General features: G+C 40.5%; 1 protein-coding gene across 1 annotated transcript in view; it reads left to right on the forward strand.

The window, feature by feature from the left end:
* The window catches only part of tbck (TBC1 domain containing kinase), a 338,866-nt gene that overhangs the window by 268,007 nt on the left and 49,533 nt on the right, over positions 1–21,326 (forward strand). The window contains exon 24 of the mRNA XM_072256396.1: positions 12,197–12,372. Within this exon, the coding sequence (XP_072112497.1) occupies positions 12,197–12,372 (176 nt within the window). The remainder of the gene's footprint in view (positions 1–12,196; positions 12,373–21,326) is intronic.

The following is a 21,326-nucleotide window of genomic DNA, read 5'->3' on the forward strand; positions in this document are numbered from 1 at the left end:
ACATGCTCTCTCTGAGGATCTCTCTGCCCACTGTCTCATGCTGGATGCTTTTCATGATTATTTTGTTGAGAACCATCCTTGTGGATTTATCAAGATGTCAGGAATTTCACTCCCTTTGGGAAACAAAATTTCCCAAAAAAATACACAAGCCTGTACGTTCTTTTCATCTGACTTTTTAAAATTCCTAATGTAGTGATTCTATATAACGTTACCATTTGTCCTTGTACATTTCTATTCTGTGCCTCATTTTTTACAAAGAATTATAAAATTATGAATTCTGATGCAATTTAATGGACCTTCAAGATTACCTATTTTTATACAAAAATTGCAATTTTCAGTCTCGTTACAGACAGTGACATCTGAATAATAATGCCATATATCTTTATTTTCTCCTTGAAGTTCAAGAGCCCCTCTGTTAAAGGTTGAATTTCAAGTAATGGTCATAATTTATTTCTACTTCTGATGGTTATAAATGCTGATCTCTCCCTTAGTAAGTCCAGTAATAAATAACTTTTCATAAACTTAGTATCAGAGGCTTCTTTTTAATATGCATGTGGATCATCCTTCAAAGTGTGCTCTAATCAGCTCAGAAATTTTGCATTGTATATAAGATAGTGCTTGAGTATTTACTGACCTATATAACTCATCTTTCTTTAAGTTAATCACTCAATAAATCAAAAGATTGGCTAGATTTTGCAGAAAAATTAATGTGAATCCTAAAGTTAATACATTGATACTTGTGCTTTCATTTCCACTCTTCAGGTTCAATGGTATTGTCATTCAACCATACACATGATATACAGCTAAATGAAACTTAGTTCCTCTGGGTCCAAGGTGCACAACATAATACATATATTCACACACAGCACATCTCGTTGTGATCCAGCACATACAGCCACAAAATAATATTAGCATAAGTCCCTGACTGGTATGGCCTGAAGATTAACAGGATGACATGAAGTACGAGGTGCCTGTTTATGTAAGACAGCATAATGTTACTGGTACTATTATAATATAATAATATACCCATAACACCCATGACTGCGCGACACCCAACATACTGATACAACTACAAAGAAATCACGACGGTGGCTATATTTCAGCGGTCCCCAACCTTTTTTGCACCGTGGACTGGTTTAATATTGGCAATATTCTTGTGGACTGGCTGACGGGGGAGGTTGGTGGGGGGGTGTTAATCACGATTGGAATATAGGTGATAAGTCAACTATAAGTCACTTATAAGTGGCTAATAAACTCAATTTTGTTTCTAAAAGGGTTTATCTAACGAATTTAATATTAATCACACGGCACATATTTTCCTCGGATGAATTTAGTGATAAGTCAATTATAAGTCACTTATAAGTCAATAGTGTCCCAACATTTTAAGTAACGTTTGGATATTAAACACACAGTGCATATTTTCCTCATATGAACATATAAAATCATTGCAACACACCAATATCGCTGAATCACTGGGAGCCCTGGGCTTGTTTCCCTGCCACAAGACGGTCCCATCGAGGGGTGATACTGGAAAGGGGTTCCTTATGTCCAGTTTATTCTGCTTCGCAAAGATATGATGTTGGAAATGGAAGCAATGTTTTCAGTGCTTTCGTGGCTATCTCAGGATATTCAGCCTTGACTTTGATCCAGAATGCCGGCAGAGATGATATGTCAAACATACTTTTCAGTCCCTTGTCATTTGCAAGCTGGAAGAGTTGATCTTCTTCCCGCACTGACATGGATGGCATGTGTGTAATGACCTTGTGTGCATTCCAGTTCAACAGTGGGTGTGACAAGGAATGAGGAGGGGTGTAGCTGACTCATAACAGGGTTACCAGATTGGCTGTTTTGGTGCCAAATCCCAGAAATCTGGCTTTTTCCCAATTTGGTTGGCGTCGGAAAATTCATTTTGCTTTTTGGCTTTTTCCTGGCTTTTTACATGCTAAAATTATCTGCATGAAAATTACATACCATCCTTTTTCTAAAACTTTTTCCTTTAAGAAAGATGTTTTTTGGTCAGTTACATTTGGCAATATTTCTGCCACCAAGAGTCTGGGCAAGAAGGCGCCAACTGGCAAGTCAGCAACACGGTCATGTCGCCAAATCATATTGTTTCCTTGCGGCCCGGTGGTTGGGGACCAATGCTATACTTCATTTGGAGTTTGAAGAAATTTGGCTGGAAATTTATACAGATGTACCGTGGAGAGCATTCTAACCAGCTGCATCACTGTGTGGGATGGGGGTGGTGGGAGAGGTGCTACTGCACAGAATCAAAATAAGCTACAGAGTTGTAAACTTAGTCAGCTCTATTATTATGTATTGCATTGTACTGCTGCCACAAAGACAACAAATTTCACAACATATGCTGGCAATATTTAACCTGATTCCAATTACGGTCTGATTCTGGTTCTGATTCCAAAAAGTGACCACTGCAGGATGAGAGTGTTTCAATAAGTTTGGGAGTTAGGGAGGTGCAGCAGTAGAATTTTCAGACCAGGTGTACAGGTGTGCTGGATGTCAACAGGGTGTTATGAAGTCTAACAGTGTTGGTTAAGAAGCTGTTGGACTGTTAAGAAGCTCTTACTCAGCCTAACTGTTCTGATTCTTATACTGCGATACCTTCTGCTCAAGTCAAAGAGATTTTGGGAAGGTTAGGATAGGTCTTTGAAAATGCTGGAGGCTCTGTGTACACAGGGCTTATGATCTATGTCCTGCTTAGGGGTGGGGTGGGGAGAAGAGGGAGACATTGATGTTTTCAGCTGTCCTTACTTTCTGTCACAGGGTCTTGCAATTTCCATTCCAGACAGTCAAGGGATAAAATTAGATTACTCCATGTCAGGAGTAATTTAATTCTATCCTTTTTACATTGTCTGCTAAGTGGCCATCTGCCTTGTAATTCAACAGTTTTCCTCAAAATGGGACCTGACATACTTGACCCAAGCGTGACAAGATCCTACTATATGTCAGTTTCGGTGTGTAATTCAATTAAGGTTCAGGTCCAGGTTCATGATGGGTCAGGTCAAACCCTGCACAACAGTCTAACTTAGTACTTCATCCAGGTCAAGATACTTTGCTTGATACTACTCTCTTTGCCATTCTTCTCCTCTCTTCTCAATCAATAGAATTAAGCGTACAATATTGTTTTTTTTCTCCCTGCTTTTCTACAGATGCCTCAGGGTCAGGTCAGAGTATAGAAAAAAACCTAGGCATTTGAACTCAGGTCAGCTCTCAGATTGCTTGTGATGAGGTAGGGTTTAGGTCAGTTTTAGATCTCTAGATAGAACAATATTGATAAGTTAAGATTTAATATATGTGTCAAGTAGGTTGTAATGTGGTTAACATGGCAGAAATTGAGGAGCAAAGTTATATTATTTACAAAATCATTTTCTTGGCTGTCTATCAACAATCTTTTTTTAAGTTTTTGGCTACAGAATAGGAGCTGGTAACAATCAACAAGGGCAACAGGCACCCAGTGAGCAATGGGACAAGCAGTGGTCCTCCTTAAAGAAACTTAGAAGAAACCAGAGAAGAAAATTGAAGGTGATGGAGGTGTGGACAGGGGTATGTAGGTCATGGATCAAGTAAAGTGGATGAGTTAAGTTTCAAATCAAGTACAAAAGGAGAAGTGTAGGAAAGAAAGATACACTAAGAATACGATAAAAACAATAAAAAGAAAGGTGTAGCAAATGGAATATATGGTGGAAAAGCATGAAGTCATCCTCACTTAACTAGATGAGGTAGTGGAGAGGCAGAGTATTTTTTAAACAGTGAATTATTGAGCGGCATTGGTGTTTGGAAGGATCTGGGTGTCAAAAATCTGTGCATAACACACCAACCATTAATATGTAGTTTCAGCAACCAGTTAATAAGATAAGCAGTATGTTAGCCTAAATTGTCAGAGCTGGAATATTTTGTAAGGGTCTAGTCTCCTTGCAAGAATGGTCTTGCAATAGAACAAGTGCAGCAAAGGTTCAGCAGATTGATTCTTGGAATAATGAGTTTGCCATTTGATGTTAAGCAAGCCAAAACCTCAACTCCTTGAGTTCAGAAGATATTTTTATTCATTCAAAGGAGATGGGCTTTGTAGGCCCTGCTGGATTTAACTGCCTATTCCTAATTGCTCTTGAGGAAGTGGTGCCGAGCCGCCTTCTTGAACTTCTGTTGTTCCTGAAGTGTGAGTAATCCTCAAAATGCTATTAGAAAGGGCATTACAGGAGTTTGCTCCAGTGACAGTGAAGTAATGGTGATACATTTTCATGTCAGTACAGTGTGTGGCTTGGAGGGGAATTTCCAGGTAGTGATACTTCCATGCTTTTCCTGCCCTTGTCCTTCTAAATGGTAGAGGCTGTGGGTTTCACAGGTGCTGCCTAGGAAGTCTTGGTTGCTGCAGTGTAGGTGGCACAAACTGATACTACTGTGTGTGTGTGTGTGTGTGTGTGTGTGTGTGTGTGTGTGTGTGTGCCTATCTGTGTGTCTGTGTGTCTTTTGTGGAGTAAATGAATGGTTGTGTGAGGTACCCATCAAACAGGTTACTGTGTAGCATGTTGAGCTTCTAGAACGTTGTTGAATCTGAACTTGTCAAGGGTCTTTTTCTGTTTTTTATGTAAGGAATGGGGAGAGGAAGGGCAAGAATGTTGTTTACACAAACCCAGTAAAAGAATAATTTGAGCAACACACATCAAAGTTGCTGGTGAACGCAGCAGGCCAGGCAGCATCTCTAGGAAGAGGTACAGTCGACGATTCAGGCCAAGACCCTTCGTTGTTTCCGTTTTAAAAGAATAATTTGGTTTATTTGCATTGTACTGGGTATCTCTTCATCCCTGCAAATGTGGCCCATTTTCTATATTAAAAGTAGCAATGTGTTATGTGGTTCAGGTTCACAGAAACTGGTTCATTATGTCTAAAACACACTAATATAATCTGTTAGATGACCCTATGGGTCAGTGATAATAGTTATATTATCATCAAACTCCCTTCAAGCCAATTCAAAGAGGAAAAAATTATGTTCAAGTATATTCCCTCTGGCATTAACTTCCACATGGTCAGCAAAAATGAACAGCAGTTGTAGAATTGATTCAAAAATGTTCTCAATAAAACTTTGAATTTAGTGTTACTGCCAGCTTTAAAATACCCACATTTTATAGTGCCAATGTTCAAAGTAAATTCATTATTAAAGTGCATGTATGTCACCATATACATACTTGAGATTCATTTTCTTGAGGCCATACACAGTAAATCTAAAAAACACAATAGAATCAATGAAAGACCGCATCCAACAGGATGGACCAACAACCAATGTGCAAAAGGCAACAGACTGTGCAAATACAAAAAGAACAGATGTGACTAAACATATTGATGAAGGTAGAGCAGTAGATGTAGTGTATATGGATTTCAGCAAGGCTTTTGACAAGGTACTCCATGCAAGGCTTCTTGAGAAAGTAAGGAGGCATGGGATCCAAGGGGACATTGTTTTGTGGATCCAGAACTGGCTTGCCCACAGAAGGCAAAGAGTGGTCGTAGACGGGTCATATTCTGCATGGAGGTCGGTGACCAGTGGTGTGCCTCAGGGATCTGTTCTGGGACCCCTGCTCTTCGTGATTCTTATAAATGACCTGGATGAGGAAGTGGAGGGATGGATTAGTAAGTTTTCTGATAACACAAAGGTTGGAGGTGTTGTGGATAGAGTGGAGGGCTGTCAGAGATTACAGTGGGACATTGATAGGATGCAAAACTGGGCTGAGAAGTGGCAGATAAGTGTGAGGTGGTTCATTTTGGTAGGTCAAAGATGATGGCAGTGTGGAGAATCAGAGGGATCTTGGGGTCCGAGTTCATAGGACACTCAAAACTGCTTCGCAGGTTGACTCTGTGGTTAAGAAAGCATACGGTGCATTGGCCATCAATCGTGGGATTGAGTTTAGGAGCTGAGAGGTAATGTTGCAGCTATATAGGACCCTGGTCAGACCTCACTTGGTTTACTGTGCTCAGTTCTGGTCACCTCGCTATAGGAAGGATGTGGAAAACATAGAAAGGGTGCAGAGGAGATTTACAAGGATGTTGCCTGGATTGGGGAGCATGCCTTATGAGAATAGGTTGAGTGAACTCGGCCTTTTTTCTTGGAGTGACAGAGGATGAGAGGTGACCTGATAGAGGTACATAGGATGATGAGAGGCACTGATCGTGTGGATAGTCAGAGGCTTTTTCCCAGGGCTGAAATGGCTAGTACAAGAGAGCACAGTTTTAAGGTGCTTGGAAGTAGGTACAGAGGAGATGTCAGGGGGAATTTTTTTACGCAGAGAGTGGTAAGTGCGTGGAATAGGCTGCCAGCGACGGTGGTGGAGGGGATACGATGGGGTCTTTGAAGAGACTCCTGGATAGGTACATGGAGCTCAGAAAAATAGGGGCTATGGTAACCCTAGATAATTTCTAGGGTAAGGACATGTTCAACACAGCTTTGTGGGCCGAACGGCCTGTATTATGCTGTAGATTTTCTATGTTTCCATGTTTCTAAAGAAAAAAAAATAATAACAATAATAAATAAGCCACAAATACTAAGAAGCTGATAATATTCTCCACCACACATCTATAGAGATTAGTCGAAGTTTTGGATGTCATGCTGAATCTGAGCAAGTGTCTAAGGATGTAGACGCGCTACCGTGCTTTCTTCATAATGCCACTTACATGCTGGACACAGGACTGATCCTCTGAACTGATAACACTGAGGAATTTAAAGTTTTTGACCCTTTCCACCTCTGATTCCCTGATGAGAACTGGCTCGTGGACTTTTGACTTCCTCCTCCTGAAGTCAATAATCAGCTCCTTGGTCTTGCTAATATTAAATGAGAGGTTATTGTTGTGGCCAGATTTTTAATCTCCCTCTTATATGTTGATTCATCACCACCTTTGATTTGGCCAGTGACAGTAGTGTCATCAGCAAACATGAATTTGGCACTGGAGCTGTGCTTAACCTCACAGTCGTAAGTATAAAGTGAGTAGAGCAGGAGGCTAAGCACACAGCCTTGTGGTGTACCTGTGCTGATGAAGATTGTGGAAGAGATGTTTTTACCAATCAGAGTTGACTAGGGTCTGTAAGTGAAGAAATCGAGGAGCCAATTGCACATATTGATATTGAGGTCAAGGTCTTGATGCTTATTGATTAGTTTTGTCGGGATGATAGTATTGAATGATGAGCTGTAGTTGATAAAGAGCATCCTGATGTATGCATTTTTGCTGTCCAGATATTTCAGGGTTGAGTGAAGAGCCAATGAAATGGCATCTGCTGTGGACCTGTAGTAATGGTAGGTGAATTGGAGAATATCCAAGTCACTTCTCAGGGAAGTATTGATATATTTCATCACCAGCTTCTCAAAGCACTTCATCAAAGTGGATGTAAGTGCCACTGGATGATAGTCATTAAGGCAGCTAACCAGATTCTTCTTGGGCTTACTTGAAGCAGGTGTTATGTCATGAAGTTACATTCCTGAGTAATATCTTCATTGCTTTTCATCTAAAACGTTTGAAACAGCAGCTGGAAGAGGCCATTTGGCCTGTTGCTCTCTCTGGAGGTTCTAGAACTGGGGCATAATCTCAGGATAACAGGTAGGCCATTTATGGCTGAGATTAGGTGGGTTTCTTTTCAGGAAAGGACTGTCTATCTTTGGAATTCTGTACTTCATGTGCATGGGGGGTACTTACTGTGTACAAGTCTGAAATAAAGAGATTAGTAAGAGAGTGGGCAACAGGATCAACTATCATTTTAATGAGCAGTAAAGTAGTCTCTGGCCTTCTATCTTTTTGAAGATGTCCAGCTAGTGTCAGTTAACCTTTCTTAAAAATTTTGCAATAATTTTTCATTCAAGAAAGTATTCAATTACTTTTGCACAGAAGTGATCTGCTAGAGATTTGAGATTTTGTGTGTTAAAAAGGACACACAAACATTGTTAGCTCTGGTATCTCTTCTGGCAGATGGCTAACAGAGAATTACGACATACATTCCAAATTTTAAAAAGAGATGAAAAGTTCGTATTGTGTTTACACACCTGGTTCTTCGGTCATTTTTCCAATTTCAGTTTAAAAGTGAATGAGTTTTGTTTCAAGTTGTAAAGCTGGCCAAGTTGTAAGTCAAAACAAGGCAAGGCTGTTTCATGTTTAATCATGTTTATGTAAAAGAGAAATGCAAACCCATACACAGCCTGGAGATGCATGTTGTACACCATATGACTTCATACTGTACTGTGCTCCTTATCATCAGACAGTAATAAATTATGAAGGGAACATTTATTGGACAACCAACGCTATTGAATCCCAGCTCAATAAGCTAATTCCACTGTGTCATTCATTGTCTGTCCTTGCTAGAGATTCAACTACTGCTCTCATATACTCACGATTTTCTTGGACAATCTTTGCATGTCCTTTGTCAAGCATATTTCCCAATCTTGAATCGTCTTGTTTTCTCAATCTGAATTTGACCCATGCCTCCATAGCAAATTTATAAACTGCACTAACATGGTGGGTTTTGAAAGCTGTTGTAGCTTTCCGCCAGTTACGGTAACCAGTGACAGTGAAGGTAGACTCAGAATGGAACCCATGTCCTCCACACAGGAAATGCCTGCATGCGAAGCAGAACGTAGTATCCTTGGTGATCGAATATTCCAGTCAGTCAAACCAGCCACAAATAAAACTCCTTTGCTGATTGTCAAACTGTTGCGAGCAGCGAAGGGTACTTTTTCAATGCTGGCCGACGGGGTCCTTCCTCAGGCTGCTGGCTAACATCGCTAACAGTGTTCCCACTAGCACTAAGAGCAGCTTCATCCACCTTCTCTTCTGAATCCTGCTCCATTTCTTGTTCCTGTACTTCGCCTCACACTCCTTCGATGAACTGCTGTCGTCCTCATCCCCACTTACTTCTTTCTGCATGTCACTTTCAATTAAGACATGCTCAGGCTGAGACACCACTGATTCCTCTGGCTGAGATCATTTTCTCACTAAAAATCCATCCATTTTTCACGCCGGCCAAAATAATGCACATGCCAGGCCCACGCTAGCTTGAAAAAGCACAATGTGTGTGTGTGTGTGTGTGGCATCCGTTAGTCTCAGGAGATCATGGATCTGCACCTGGATCATGCACAATGTATGTATACTATCAATCTCTCGCGTGAGTGAGAGTGAGTGACATCACCACCTTAAGTGATCTTAGATCAGCGTAACTGATCTGAGGACAGCAACGGCAAGACATTGACAACGAATGAATAAGCAGAAGTGTAGAGTGGATCTGCCAGAGTTTATAACTTTATTGCTACGTGGGTGCTATGGTAATTGGGGGTGCTGTTTCACTAGATCAACTGGAGAAACAAGCTGTATTCAAAACTATACAGAGAAAGCAAAGCAGCTGTAATTTGTATGTGAAATTTCAGTTAATTTCTTGGTGGTGCTATGGTGGTGCTATTGTAATTTCTGCTGGGGCTATAGCACCAGTTAGCACCACCTTAGTGCCGCCCCTGTTATGTAGGAACTGTCTGGAAATTAGGATGTTTACTACTTCTTTATCCCTGACATAAAATCAGAAATATCGCACCAGAGGTTGACAATAAAGGTTAGTGTGTGCAAAAAGTTGCAACTAATTTAATAAACAATTTTTCATGTGAGATATACCAGTGTTGTTTAGCTTCAGTCCCTTTTGTGTTAATATTTTTGGGCCAATTTTTGACAGATGAGGATGACAGTGATTGAGAGCAGGTGCTATGGTAGAAAGAGTGACACAAGCATGAGTGAGATTTCAAAGAAGCACTGGGCAGAAGAGTAATACACAAAGTTTCTGGCATTTCCATCCACCTTTTAATCATAACTTCCTTCACCAAAACTTAAGAGAAACAGACGATATAAGTTCTTTCAACAGCAGCACCACAGCTAAGGAGTACAGATATTTTACCAAATTTTACCGAACTGTATCCTTAAGATTAGATTATGAGGACACTCAGTCCTCGTTTATTGTCATTTAGAAATGCATGCATTAAAAAATGATACAATGTTCCTCCGGTATGATATCACAGAAACACAAGGCCGACCACGACTAAAACTGACAAAAACCACATAATTATAACCTATAGTTACAACAGTGCAAAGCAATACCGTAATTTGATAAAGAGCAGACCATGGGCACGGTAAAAAAAGTCTCAAAGTCCAGATAGCCCATCATCTCACGCGGACGGTAGGAGGAAGAAACTCCCCCTGCCATGAGCTTCCAGCGTTGCAAACTTGCCAATGCAGCATCCTGGAAGCACCCGACCTCAGTGCGACTCTGAGTCCGTCCGAAAACTTCGAGCCTCCGACCGGCCCTCCGACACTGAACACCATCTCTGCCGAGCGCTTCGACCCCCGGCCGCCAAGCAACGGGCAAAGCCGAGGACTCGGGGCCTTCCCCTCCGGAGATTTCGGATCACACAGTAGCAGCGGCAGCGAAACAGGCATTTCAGAAGTTTCACCAAATGTTCCTCCGTGCTCTTACGTCTGCCTCCATCAGATCAGAATTGTGCACGGCCTCCTACTTGACAGATAACAGGTTGAAGTTAAAAACAATTAACTGGCCCAATTATCCCACAACCTCTAACTTTCTCTCACTCCCAAGTTATATGTATATAACTCCCTTGAACTCTTATTTGTTTAATCACTTCAGAAGGCATTTGAGAGGTATCCATGTTGCTGTGTGGTTGGAATCATATACTGTATATGATGATATGTGTATGGAAGGAAGATTTCCTTCCCTGAACAATGTCAGTGAACCAGATGGGGTTTGACGATGATCCAGTAGTTTCATGGTCACTGATACTAACTCTTTATGGTGCTGAAGCAATTGAATTTTCCTGAAGTTTGGCTTCTTAACTTCTTAAAATGCCTTACGGTTTGTAAAATTATTGTACAAAAATAAGGCCATAATAGTTGACTTAAAAATAATGACCAAATCATTTTCCCAGGCTGCAAATGTCCAATACTAGAACACGTGCATTTAAGGTGAGAAGGGGAAAGCTTAAAGGAAATGTAAAGGCAAACAACAGGAATTCTGCAGATGCTGGAAATTCAAGCAACACACATCAAAGTTGCTGGTGAACGCAGCAGGCCAGGCAGCATCCGTAGGAAGAGGTGCAGTCGACGTTTCAGGCCGAGACCCTTCGGCAGGACTAACTGAAGGAAGAGTGAGTAAGAGATTTGAAAGTTGGAGGGGGAGATCCAAAATGATAGGAGAAGACAGGAGGGGGAGGGTTGGAGCCAAGAGCTGCCAAAATGATAGTCCTGACGAAGGGTCTCGGCCTGAAACGTCGACTGCACCTCTTCCTAGAGGTGCTGCCTGGCCTGCTGTGTTCACCAGCAACTTTGATGTGTGTTGCAGGAAATGTAAAGGGCATGTTTTTCACATAAACAGTTGTATGTGTCTGGAATGGGCTGCCAAAGGTGTTAGTGGATGTAGATACAATCGTGGAGTGTAAGGGCTTTTAGACAGACATGAATATGCAGGGATTGGAGGAATCTGGATCATATTCAGATAGAGAGATTTAGTTTAATTTGGACCAAAGGTCCTGTTTCTGTTTTGTACTAAGTTCCTATGTTGAAATTTGGTGACTGGATATCAATACAATTATTTATTGTTTTTTTTGCTAATATTCACTTTGAGTTGACACAAAGGTCAAGTCAAGTTAAGTCACTTTTTATTGTCATTTCGACCATAACTGCTGGTACAGTGCTCAGTAAAAATGAGGCAACGTTTTCCAGGACCATGGTGCTACATGAACAATACAAAAACTACACTGAACTACGTAATACAACACAAAACTACACTAGACTACAGACCTACCCAGGACTGCATAAAGTGCACAAAACAGTGCAGGCATTGCAATAAATAATAAACAAGACAATAGGCACAGTAGAGGGCAGCAGGCTGGTGTCAGTCCAGGCTCTGGGTATTGAGGAATCTGATGGCTTGGGGGAAGAAACTGTTACATAGTCTGGTCGTGCTTCGGGCTCTCACATGGAAAGATATTCCCTCTCCATGTGAAAATTCTATTGTAATGCTTGATGGCAGTCTTTAAAAACTTAAAACGTAAATTTGCTTGTTAACATTTATAATATTTGTACAGTATCTGTGTTGCAGTTTTAAAATGTGTAATATGGAACCTTCGGTTTTTTAATTAGAAGTCGTCTCTTTCAGTCACGTGAACCTATTAGGTTAGCTGAACTCAAGGCCGAAATGTCACCACGGATATCTGCAGAGGACCTAATTGACCTGTGTGAGTTGTCCGGACCGACAAGCTCTAAGATGCCCACTAAAAAGACAAAATCGGGAAAGCCAAAACTGCTCGTGGTGGACATTCGCAACGTTGAGGAGTATCCTTGAAACAAAATATAAATATCTTTTTCTCCCCTTATTTTAGGGTTACTCAATGTAAAGGATATTTCTAATTTCTAGATTAGAAGGTTGTGTAGATTCATATACAGGTTTATCGTCATATATTAGGTTATATTTATATAAGTTTATTGTCAGGCTATGGTGAAAATCCTTGCTCGCATGAAGCTCACACAGTTAGTATTATACATGAGAATAATAAATACAACAGTAAGTACAGCAACCAGTGCAAGACAACAGAATGGTGCAAAAGTTGCAGAGCAGTTTGAAGTAATGTGGAAAAAAATGCTGAAGTGACAATAAAGGATTAACTGACAGAGGTGATACAGTATTAAGAATCCAAGAATATGGCAGCATCTCTGGGAAGGGTAGGTGATAGAGATTACTGGCTCAGAATTTGAGAGCACTGGGGAAGAAACTTCCTTAGTCTCATTATCTGGGCTTAAAATGCCCTGCATTTTCTCCTGGAAGTTAGAAGTGAGGAAAAGGAATGGCCAGATGGTAGTTATTTTCTATTATTAAATAAATATATTGAAGGTTATGATCAATAGATTTTTCAACACTGAGGGTTATGATAAACCGGCTGGAAAGTAGTTGATGCACAGGATCAGCCACAATCTTACTAAATGACGAAAAGGCCAAATAGCGCATTCCTCCTGATTATTTAAATTCATCTTGTTTGACTAGAAATAAGCTGAAAGTAGGGGATGAATGTAATGTAGCATAAAATAGGCAAATAATAAAAGCTTAGATGTAAAGATATTGAACGCAGTCAGTTCTGATTTTGAAATTTGAACTGGCATCATTTTGAAACTTAAGCGAAACATATCTTTGCAAAGCCATTCTTTTTAAATGCTGACAAGTACATATTAAAGTATATCTTTTTTTTCTAATCCTTTCAGCAGCTAATGTTTATTTTGTATTTTTATGGGCTGCTTTTTGAGGTTTGACATGTGGCCTATTGGTAAAATGAAAACTTGGCATTTGATCAAATGAATCTGCTTCATCAACTTCAGTTCTATTTATAAGATTGTACTAGTGAGATGTTTTTTATGACCTTGTTAAGATCCTGGACTACTAAATGCTAAATATTTCCATCTTTTTCAAGGTTATGGTAGCTCCATTCAATCATCCCACATTTGATCAGTGTCCAAATATTTTACTGTTAAGTACATTTTGTTTATGTGGTACTTTACATCACCTCAAGCAACACATGGTGCTTGAAACTTAGTTAACTATCCTCAGTCGAAATGGAAGAAATGTGGCTGCTAATTTACACATAACAAAACTAGAGAAATGCCAATGTGGGAAGAACAGATAAGTGCTTCAGTTATGTTAGCCAAGGGACAACCATTGTCCAACATACCAAGGGGAACTCTCCTGTTCTTTATAATAATAACCCTTGATCTCTTAAGTTCTCCCAAGAGAGTAAGTTATCCGTGGAAATGAACGATTGTCTTGTTTTAACATTTTTGAAAGATGATACTAGGCATATCAATTCTAAGTGTTTTCTTTTCTGGTGCTGTTTTGTTGGATGCTTAATGATTGGAATTTTCTGCATTTGTACTTTATTTTCTGGCTGAAATCTCAAAATGCTGAATGTCCTTGTTACTAACTTTCTTTTGCTTTATAGTTTTTTCCCCCTTGTTTAACCATTCTTTTAACCAAAGGAATTGCATTACTAAAGGAAACTTTTGAATCTCTCCCCTCTGACATGTAAGTAAGTTTCTTTACACATATGAACTGAGATGGTAAAAGTAAACCACAGGCAATGTCCATTACAACTTCTACTTGTGTGCTCTTTTGTGACTTGGTTTTGGTCTGTTTGTCCATATTTTTGTTCTTTTCAGTTGAATGTAGTGCAGCAGAATAGTATAACAATGAACTACATTGTTTGCAGTAGGCCTGTAGACTCAGAGTGCAGTATAGTCTAAAACAACAATGCAACTTAGAAGATTGTTGCTCAGTGTACTGATATGAACATTTCCATTTCCTAGGTCACCTTTTTTGTGTAAGCCCTCTGCGGTGATGTTTAATATTTGATTATTAGAACATAAGGATTAGACTAGGAGCAGGCTAACTGGCCCATCGAGCCTGCTGTGCCATTCAATTAGATTATGCCTGATCTGGTCATCAATCCAGCTTCACCTTCCTGCCTTTTTCCCACAACCCTTAAATCTCTCGCAAAATTCTATCTACCTGCATCTTAGATATGTTTAACCAGGTAGCCTCTACTACTTTTCCTTGTGATAAGCAATTCCTCCTCATCTTTATCCTAAATCTACTCCCCTGAATATTTAGTCTATGTCCCCTAGTTCTAATCTCAACTGCTAGTGGAAACAAATTTCCTGCCTCTATCCTGTCTATCATAATATTATGTTTCTATAAGATCTGTTCCCATTTTTCTGAATTCCAGTGAGTATAGTCCCAGGCGATTCAATCTCTCCCCATTGGCAAATCTGCTCATCTCCATTATCAACCTGGTGGACACCCTCTGCACCATTTCCAAAGCTAATATATCTTTTCTTAAAACTGCACGCAGTACTCTAAGTGCGGCCTTACGAGGATCTTGTACAGCTTCAGCATAATTTCCCTGCTCTAATTAGTATTTCTGTTATGACAATGCATTTGTTGATGCTGCTCTCGTTAACATTAGTTTAGCCTTCTGTGCAACCAGACCAAGTGAAATTTCAACCAACAGTTAGCCTTTATCTTGGGAGGTTAAAGATATTTTACTGAACTACTTCATATATCAGTTTCACACATAAAAACATTTAATATACACCTGCAGAAGTTATAAAAATATCAAAGAAGAAGCTATTTAATTGCTCTAGATTAGGGGTCCCCAACCTTGTTTATGCCGTTGACACCAGCTATTAACCAACGGGTCCATGGACCCCAGGTTGGAAAGCCCTGCTCGAGATAATCCTGTACAGGAAACCCACATTTTCTCCCTCCACTGCTTTCTAGTTTTCTCTTGAATGATTGCAGAATTTATCTTTTAGATGTAGTATGGAATCAATTCTATGTATAAATTACCCCTGGGATTGAACAAATCTGACAACAGTCCTAGACTTGACTTTTACCACAATGCCTGTGCATTCTCTTGTGCTAAAGTTACTTCTAGCATGAAATCACATTCTAACATTACTCATGTCTTTCATGTTCCAGATAAAGTTTCAAATATTTAATACAGCTGGACTGAATTGCTTTTTAGAGGTGTACAACTCTATAACTGTTACTGGAGACTTTGTAATATACCAACTGGGACAGAAATGTGGTGTTTAATTTCAGAAACCATGCAAAGCAGATCCATAATGTTATCAATTTCTGAGACAAAAAGCCCATTAACATATGGCTTTGAAGTTGAGAACAAAGTGGGCATGAAAGAAAGCATGTGTTGTCCTTGCGTCAGTTAATTCCAAATTAACTGCACTTGGTTGAAGGGAGGAAATTAGAATGGGGTTTAATGTGGGTGAATTGTTGATGTACCAATCACATGGCATGGAAGGACCTAAATCATGCCTCAGATAAGGTGGTCATGCTGCCACCTCTGAGCAATTTTTCACTGACAGTGGTTTCCTTATCTAGAAAATGTTTGTGATTGTTGCTTTCTGCATCCCCTTGACTTTCCAGGAAGCTTCCAATCGAGTACCTCTGTCCAGTCATGCCTTCCTTCCTCAGTCAAGAATGTTGCACCTCCTTCAGTGTGCATCATCTGCCCGATAAAGGAGTACCTTGCAGTCTGTGGATGGCTTGCAAGGGTGATGCTGAAGCAAGGGTTCAGTGAGCTAAAGGGTTATCCAGGAGGAATAATTCAGAGGGGTGGGCCTTTAACTCACTGGCTATAGAAGAGTGAGATTTAACCTCTTAACATGCATCACTCTGAGGGCACACGCTGAATAGCTGTTTCCCCTGCAAGAGTTCTAGTTTCCCCTAGTATTTTAGGGCAGGCTGTAAAGGTAAAGAATTAGTGATGTGTGACTGAGATGGAAACAATTGCTGTATTCAGAGGTTTGTGAATCTTCAGAATTCTGTATTCCAGAGGCATGGAGGCGTTTGAATTAAAACCTAGGATTAATAGATCTTAGCTCTAAAAGAATCAAGCTACTCTGGTGACATTTGGAGGCAGATCATCTGCTGTCTTATTGAATAGATTATTAGTTGGAAAGTTCCAAAGCCTACACTTCCTACTTTCCATCTTCTTAGGAGTAATACCATGGTAACCATAAATGCTACTGGAAGAGCTAAATATGTCCCAAGTTTAAGTTCAAGTCAAGTTTTTTTGCCATGTGCGTAAATATGGTGCAGTACAGGTACAAACTTGCTTGCTGTAGAATTACAGATACGTGAGTTCAGACAACGCACAAAGTATGAAGAAAAAAGACTATAAATTGATGCATGTAACAGCACAGTATTTTGTCAGTACTATAGTTGTCCATGCACTGAAGTTCTAGATTTGGTCTAGACCCTATAATGTTCTAGCTAGAGGATTTAAAAAGTAAGACACTGAAGCAAGCTTGTGAGCCATGTTTTGTCACTTCTGCTCATGGGGCAGGAGCTCAGGGAAGATTTAGAATAGAGAACATAAAACAATACAGCATAGTACAGGCCCTTAGGCCCAGGATGTTCTGCCAGCCTTTTAACCTACTTTAAGATCATGCTAAACCTTCCCTCCTACATGGCTTTCCATTTTGCGTTTAGCCGTGTGCCTACTTACAAGTTTCTTAAATGTTCCTAATGTGCTTGTCTCGATCACCATCCTTGGCAAGATATTCCATGCACCCACCACTCTCCGGGCTTAAAAAAAACTAGCTTTGATATCCCCTCGCCCCCATACCTGCCTCCAATTATCTTAAAATTATGCATATTAACCATTTTAACCGTGGTAAAAAGCAACTCTATCTATGTCTCTTATTATCTTATACAGCGTGGCCGGCTGGTGGCACAATGGCATCAGCGCCGGACTCCAGAGCGAAGGTTCCCGAGTTCGAATCCAAGTCAGGCCACCCCCCGAGCACACTTTCCATCCGTGCCGGGTTGAGTGTTGAGCTAGCCACTCGGCCTTGTTAAAAAAAGGGTCGAGTCAGGAACGTTCATATCGTGACCTGGTTAATCCAAAAGGAGACCAATCCTGACACCACGCACCAGACAAGAATGGCTGACTGTCCGGTGCAACATGCTAAAAACAAAATCTTATGCACCTCTATCAATTCTCCTGTCATCCTCCTTCACTCAAAAGAGTGCTCACTCAACCTACTCTCATAAAACCATCTCTCTAATCCAGGCAGCATCCTGGTAAAATTCCTCTGCACCCCCTCTGAAGCTTCCACATCCTTCCTACAGTGAGACAACCAGAAGTGAACACAATAATCCAAATGTGTTCTAACTAGTGTTTTACAGAGTTGCAATATAAGCATATGGGTCTTGAACTCAAACTGCGACTAATGAAGGCCAACGCTCATGCACCTTCTTGCCCACCTATCAATTTTTGGGACAATCTATGGGCGTGGACCTCAATCTCTCTCTCTCTCTCTCTCTGTTCCTCCATATTGCTAAGAATCCTGCCCTTAAACCTGTCGTCTGCCTTCAAGTTCGACCTTTGAAAGTCTATCACTTCACACTGTTCTGATAGAACTAATTTTTTTACTTCTCAGCCCAGCTCTGCATCCTATCACTGTCTCATTGAAACCTATGACATTCTCCTATGCTATCCACAGCACCAGAGTTTGTGTTATTCGCACACTTACTAACCCAGCCTTCCTCTTCCTCATCCCAGTCATTCATAAACTTCACAAAGAGCAGGGATCCCAGAACAGATCCCTGCAGAACACCACTGGTTACCAACCTGCAGGCAGAATACACTCCATCTACGACCATCCCCCGCCTCTGTGGACAAGGCAAATTAGAATGCATATAGCTGAGTTTCCCTGGATCCCATGCCTCCTGACTTTCTGAATGAGTCTGCCATGGGGAACCTTGTCAAATGCCTTACTAAAATCCATATACACCACATTCACTATTCTTACCTTTCTCAGTGTGCTTTGTCACATCCTCAAAAAATTCAATCATGCTCATGAGGCATGATCTACTCCTCACAAAGCCATGCTGACTATTCCTCATTGCACTTTATTTATCCAAATGCTCGTAAATCTTGTCTCTAAGGATCTTTTCCTATAGTTTTCCTACCACTGAAATAAGACTCACTGGTCTATAATTCCCAAGATTATCCCTATTACCTTAAACAAAGGAATATATTAGCCACCTCCAACTTTCTGATACAACTTCTGTGGCCATTGAGGACGTAAACATCATTGCCAAAAGAGCAGCAGTCTCTTCTCTCACTTCCCAGAGTAACCTATGGCTTATCCCATCTGGACCCAGGGACTTATCTATCCTAATGTTTTTCAAAAGTTCAAGTACTTCCTTTTTCTTAACATTAAGATGTTCCAGCACTTCAACCAGTTTTATACTGTTTTCACATTCATCAAGGTCTTTCTTTCCGTGAATACTGAAGCAAAGTATTCATTATAGACCTCCCCTACCTCCTCCAGTTTCAGACACATTTTCTGTTTTATCCCTGATCAGTCCTGCTTTCATTCTAGTCATCCTCCTGTTCTTCATATACATGTAAGATGCCTTGGGGTTTTCCGTAATCCTACTAACCAAGGCCTTTTCATGTTCCCTTCTAGCTCTTCAAAGTTGCTTCTTAAGCTGCTTTCTGGCTACCTTAGAACTCTCAAGAGCCCTGTTTCAGCCTTGCTTCCCAAACCATAAGGCAGAGGTTGATAGATCCTTCTTTGTCAGGGCATGAAGGGATACAGGGAGATGACGGGAAATTGGGGCTGAGAGGAAAAATGGATCAGCCATGATGAAATTGCAGAGCAGGCTTGATGGGCCAAATGGCCTAATTCTGCTCCTATATCTTATGGTCTTATGGTCTAAGCTTCTTTCTTCCTCTTGACTATTTGTTCCATATCTCTTGTCAACTATGGTTCCCTCACCATAGTTGACAAGAGATGTGGAATAAATTTTGGAGACAGTGAGCACAACTCCCTGACCTTTACCATAGATAACCTTGGAGAGGGACAGGAACAGATGGCATGTCCCACATGGGACACATTTATCCAGAACCCCATGCAAGTGATTCCTAAGTAGCCTCAACATTTTTGTTATGTATTTCCCTGAGTACATCTTTTCCCAATTTACGCTCCCAAGTTCCTGCCTAATCGCATCAAAATCCGCCCTCCCCTAATTAAATACTTGCCCATGCGGTCTGTTTCTGTCCCTCCCCAAGGCTATCTATGGTAAAGATTAGGGACTTGTGCTCACTGTCTCCAAAATGCTCACCCACCAAGAGATCTGTCACCTAACTAGGTTCATTGCCTAGTACTAGATCCAGTATGGCTTTTCCTCTAGTCATGCTATCCACATAATATGCCAGGATACCTTCCTGCACACACCTAAGAAATTTCACCCCATTTAAACCTTTTACACTAAGGAGTTGCCTATCAATATTAGGGAAGTTGATTTCACCCATGACAACTGTTTTTTTTGCAACTTTTCAAAATCTGCCATCCTGTCTGATTGTCAGTATCTATGTTGCTTTTTGGGGTTCCATAGAATGCTCTCAAAAGAGTGATCGCTGCTTTCCTGTTCCTGATTTCCACCCACACTGAATCAGTAGACTCAATAGATTTGTTCCTATAATTCACAAGCTGATTGTTTCCTGGAGACCTTGAAAGTGCTGACTTGCAGTTGGTGATTAACAGGTATGGTTACATCTGCTCTCACAGCAAGCAGCTGCAGTCTAATCTTGCTACCAGCTAAATTTTACTACTGGTTTAGAAATCTGTGAACATTATACTTGCGTAATGTTATGAATGTACATAAAAGGAACTGAGCTCAGGACATCTACTCCATACTTTTGAATAGCAGTCAAATTCAATTTTTAGAAGACTGAACTTGCAGTTAATTTGAATTCTCTAAAACAGGGATCATAATGTAAAATGCTGAAAGCTCGTACAAGTATGAAGACATGACTAATGCAATAAATATGGTCTAAGTATAGCAGCCAAAATTCATGATGCCAAAAAAAAGGCAGAGTAGGTTCCTCAACTATATCTACTTCTTTACCGCCTACGTGCCAACTGTAAACAGGAGAATAATGTTGTTATATTACAGAATGGCACAGTTCAGATAGAGAAGATGTCAGATATTTGAAAGGAATATCTTGTTAGACCCAATTGTTTGTGCATTTCTATGATGTACAGCTTCTTCTCCACTTCCTCTCCCTCCCCCCCGGAAACAACCATGGTCCTTTTCCAATTGTTCTTTCAGAAGTTATTATCTCCTTCCTATACCCTTTCAGGGCATACATTCCAAATTACAATTTTCTAGCGATATTTAAAAATATTTTCATCTCACACTGTGCGGGATTGATTGTCTAGCCTTCTATTAAAGGCTTACTGTGATTTAAGTTCCTAAGCTGCCACTTACAAAAGTACCTGATTTTATTCAAAATACACTGTAAATTTAGAGCTTAAATCTTGGTTTATGGGGTTTAGAGAATCATAGAGACATACAACACTAAACAGGCGCTTTATTTCAGTGAGTCCACGCTGTCAGCCAGCTATTTTTAACTAATTCAACATGAATTCCATTTTTCATGCTCCTTACAACCTCCTCAATTCTCCCCAAATCTTAGATTCACTTACACAATAAGGGAAATTTACAGTAGCCTATTAGTGTACAATATTTTCAATATTGTTGCGTGTCTTTGGGAAGAAGCTGTAGACCTAGAGTAGGCCCGTGCACTTGCAGGGAAAATGTGAAAACTCCACACAGGCACACCCACACAGGATTAAACCTGGGTCACCAGTGCTGTGAAGCTGCAGCTCTACCAGCTGTACCACTGAGCTGCCGTGGTGCATGC

Source organism: Mobula birostris, chromosome 4 (genome assembly GCF_030028105.1).
Source record: "Mobula birostris isolate sMobBir1 chromosome 4, sMobBir1.hap1, whole genome shotgun sequence".
NCBI classification, from domain to species: Eukaryota; Metazoa; Chordata; class Chondrichthyes; order Myliobatiformes; family Myliobatidae; genus Mobula; species Mobula birostris.